We start from the raw sequence: 2,810 nt of genomic DNA on the forward strand, positions 1-2,810 counted from the left end.
TTATTACTGTTTACACAATATCTTTTTTAAATCAGCTCAGTATTTTTGTTTAGGTTTTAATTAAATCTGTGCTGTTTTTTATTTAAATCTACTTAAAATAAATGAATCACTAAGAGTCTGATTTAATTAATATTTACTTAATAATTAACAGTCTGAAATTTAATTAATGATATTGCTTGTCATCTGTTGCCTCATTTTTATTGATTAGATATGGGRTATTTTTACTTTTCACAAAGCAACAACGTGATTAAATAAAAGTTTTCAGTGAATCACTCCTTAATGTTTAAGCTAATCTATTAAGTACTGGAGGTTTTTATGGGCGTTTATCTGTATCTTGACCCTTAAAAAATCTGTAGTTTTCACAAAAAGTTTATATTACTCACAAGTCAGGGTTGGGGTTCATGCAAACTGTCAGTTGTGGAGAATGTCAGAATGTGGGGTGGAGATAACAGCACCTGCAGCACAGAGGAGCATGGGAAGGAAAGGAGAACGGGGAGGGAACTTAGTTCTTGTGGCAGAGCAGGTGAAGATGAGWTGAAAATGAAACTATGGTTGGTTCTTGATTATTTTGTTTATTTGTTTTCTGATTAAGCATTAGATCTTTTTGGATAATTTATCAAAAAGTCTGCATTTTGTTTTTCTCTCTGCTTAAATAAATTTTCCTTGGCAGATGAGTTAAGTGAAACCAGCAGTCAAAGTGAAATATTTAAATCGACAATAGAACTTAAAGTCTAAAGTGATTTTCATCTACATTGGCAAGAAGAAGTAGTCTGACTCTTTTGTGTTTTGTTTTTTAAACTTGTGCATTAGAGGAGCAGAGGTTTTTATTGCAAGTTCCAACTGTTGCATTATTATGACCAAACTGTTTGAACAATCATGTTTTTTATTCTGTTGGAAATCAGCTATAATTTTGGGGGWTTATGTTAAAAAATATGGTGTTTAAAATTATTGTCTAAAATGAGATTACAATGTTCCAAAATGATCATTTAAAGACAGGCTATGACAGTGTTTGCTTGCACTCAACTTTTCATAGTATTTCACATTTTTCTACTTTTCCCACTCACTCTGACATCTTTCTAGCTACAAGGGACAGATATATCTTTGGGGTTAAACAAATGCACATATCCATGCAAAATTTATTGTCATGCTTTTAGGTTGTTGCATGAAGCCCAGTGGGATGCTTAGATATTTTTTTTTATAAAACATATTTCGTCAGATGGATCTGCCAGGATGTTTTAGACATGCAAGTGCAAAGGTTTACACTTTATGGTAATTATAACAGGTTTTTCATCTTTTTTGGCAAATTCATTCAGACACAAGCTTATGATTTTTCTCTGTTTCATATCTTCACAGATGTTGGAAGAGCAGTTCATGCCCCGCCACATATCACAGAAAAAGTGGTGCAACTGTTCAGGAGTAAAAGTGAATTTACCTTCTTGGCCACCATCCAGCAGAAGTCCTCCACATCAGGAGTGATATTCTCCATCCATGAATCAGAGCACAGGTAATCCATCTGTAATCCTCTTCATGTTTGCCCCGCAGTTCTGCTTTTACACTTTCTTTCTGTTTTCCACGGATTACTGAGCAATCTAATTTTCAATGAAACCAGGTTGGAGCTCTCATCTTACTCTTATCTTGTCGCAGGTGGCTGTTGTTTATGAGTAGGAACACAAAATGGTGTTTGATAACTGTCAGAAAGTAATGCTTATTGGCTTGAATATTAATATGTTTTAAATTTATGGTCATGTTAGAAGGACACCATCCTTTTGCTGTAACATAAATGTGAAATACTCAATAATTAATGTCATGTACTCCGTTATCAGGGGTCTGCTACCTTTACAACCAAAAGAGCCATTTCTGCTGCTTGGTTCACTAATAAACAGTGTTCTGAGCTGCAAAATGTGCTACAACTGTGATTATCAACTGGTGGTCCATGGGCCACTTCAAGGTCATTGAATGGGGGCCTTTTTGGCCAGTGGGGGTAACACCGTAAAATAAAAAAATATATAAAGCACATTTTACATTTATTATTACTTTTACAATTCAGGACAAAATAAAATACATTCATGTAAAGAAGAAAAATAACTTGTTTGAACCACATTTAATAAAAACTACAACTGGACTATATAGGCATATATTTGTTCTTAATTCTTGTTATTATCAAGTCTCGTATTAAAGGTCTTTAAAGGTAGTCCTGATGGGTTATGACTGGAAGTTAGATTATTAAAGTGGCTAACAGGCTATTAGCATGATCTAATCATCATGTTTCACTTATTAGTGTTGATCACATATTTGCAAACAAATTAAAAGGAAAACATGTAAAGCTAGCCTTTTCTGTTGTTARTATTAAATCTCAAGAACCTAATGTCATGTTAGCTTTGGTCAAAGCTTCAAAGAGCCCCTGCAGAGTGATAAAAGGGCCACATTTGGCCCTAGAACCGTAGGTTGCAGATCCCTGTCCTATATCATAACATTCTTTTTGGCAGATACAATGAGTTTTCTTGAATTTGAGAAATATTGGATTGATAGTTAAAGCAGAGTGTCTTGCTTGTAAGACCTCAGCGAGTGGGATTATTCTAGCCCCCTGAGAAAGTCCACAACTTTGAATTGTTTTAAAGGGCAGGACAGATTGATTTTCCTATCACCCTCTCAAAGTAAAAGCCCACAATTCTGTGAGGCATGAGCTGGGGAACTTGTGAATGAATATGTACTGTATGCTGTGTTTGCTGAGACTAAGCCTAAATCCAAGTCCTACACACACACACACACACACACACACACACACACACACACACACACACACACACACA

At 35.0% G+C, this 2,810-nt stretch overlaps 1 protein-coding gene across 1 annotated transcript in view; it reads left to right on the top strand.

Moving 5' to 3' along the window:
- Window positions 1–2,810, top strand: part of LOC106519092 (protein kinase C-binding protein NELL1) — a gene marked incomplete at its 3' end in the record, with an annotated part of 137,501 nt that overhangs the window by 50,463 nt on the left and 84,228 nt on the right. The window contains 1 exon segment of the mRNA XM_014010620.1: window positions 1,354–1,504. Coding sequence (XP_013866074.1) covers window positions 1,354–1,504 — 151 coding nt within the window.

The sequence above is a fragment of the Austrofundulus limnaeus genome, unplaced genomic scaffold, assembly GCF_001266775.1.
Source record: "Austrofundulus limnaeus strain Quisiro unplaced genomic scaffold, Austrofundulus_limnaeus-1.0 Scaffold71, whole genome shotgun sequence".
In the NCBI taxonomy this organism is placed as follows: Eukaryota; Metazoa; Chordata; class Actinopteri; order Cyprinodontiformes; family Rivulidae; genus Austrofundulus; species Austrofundulus limnaeus.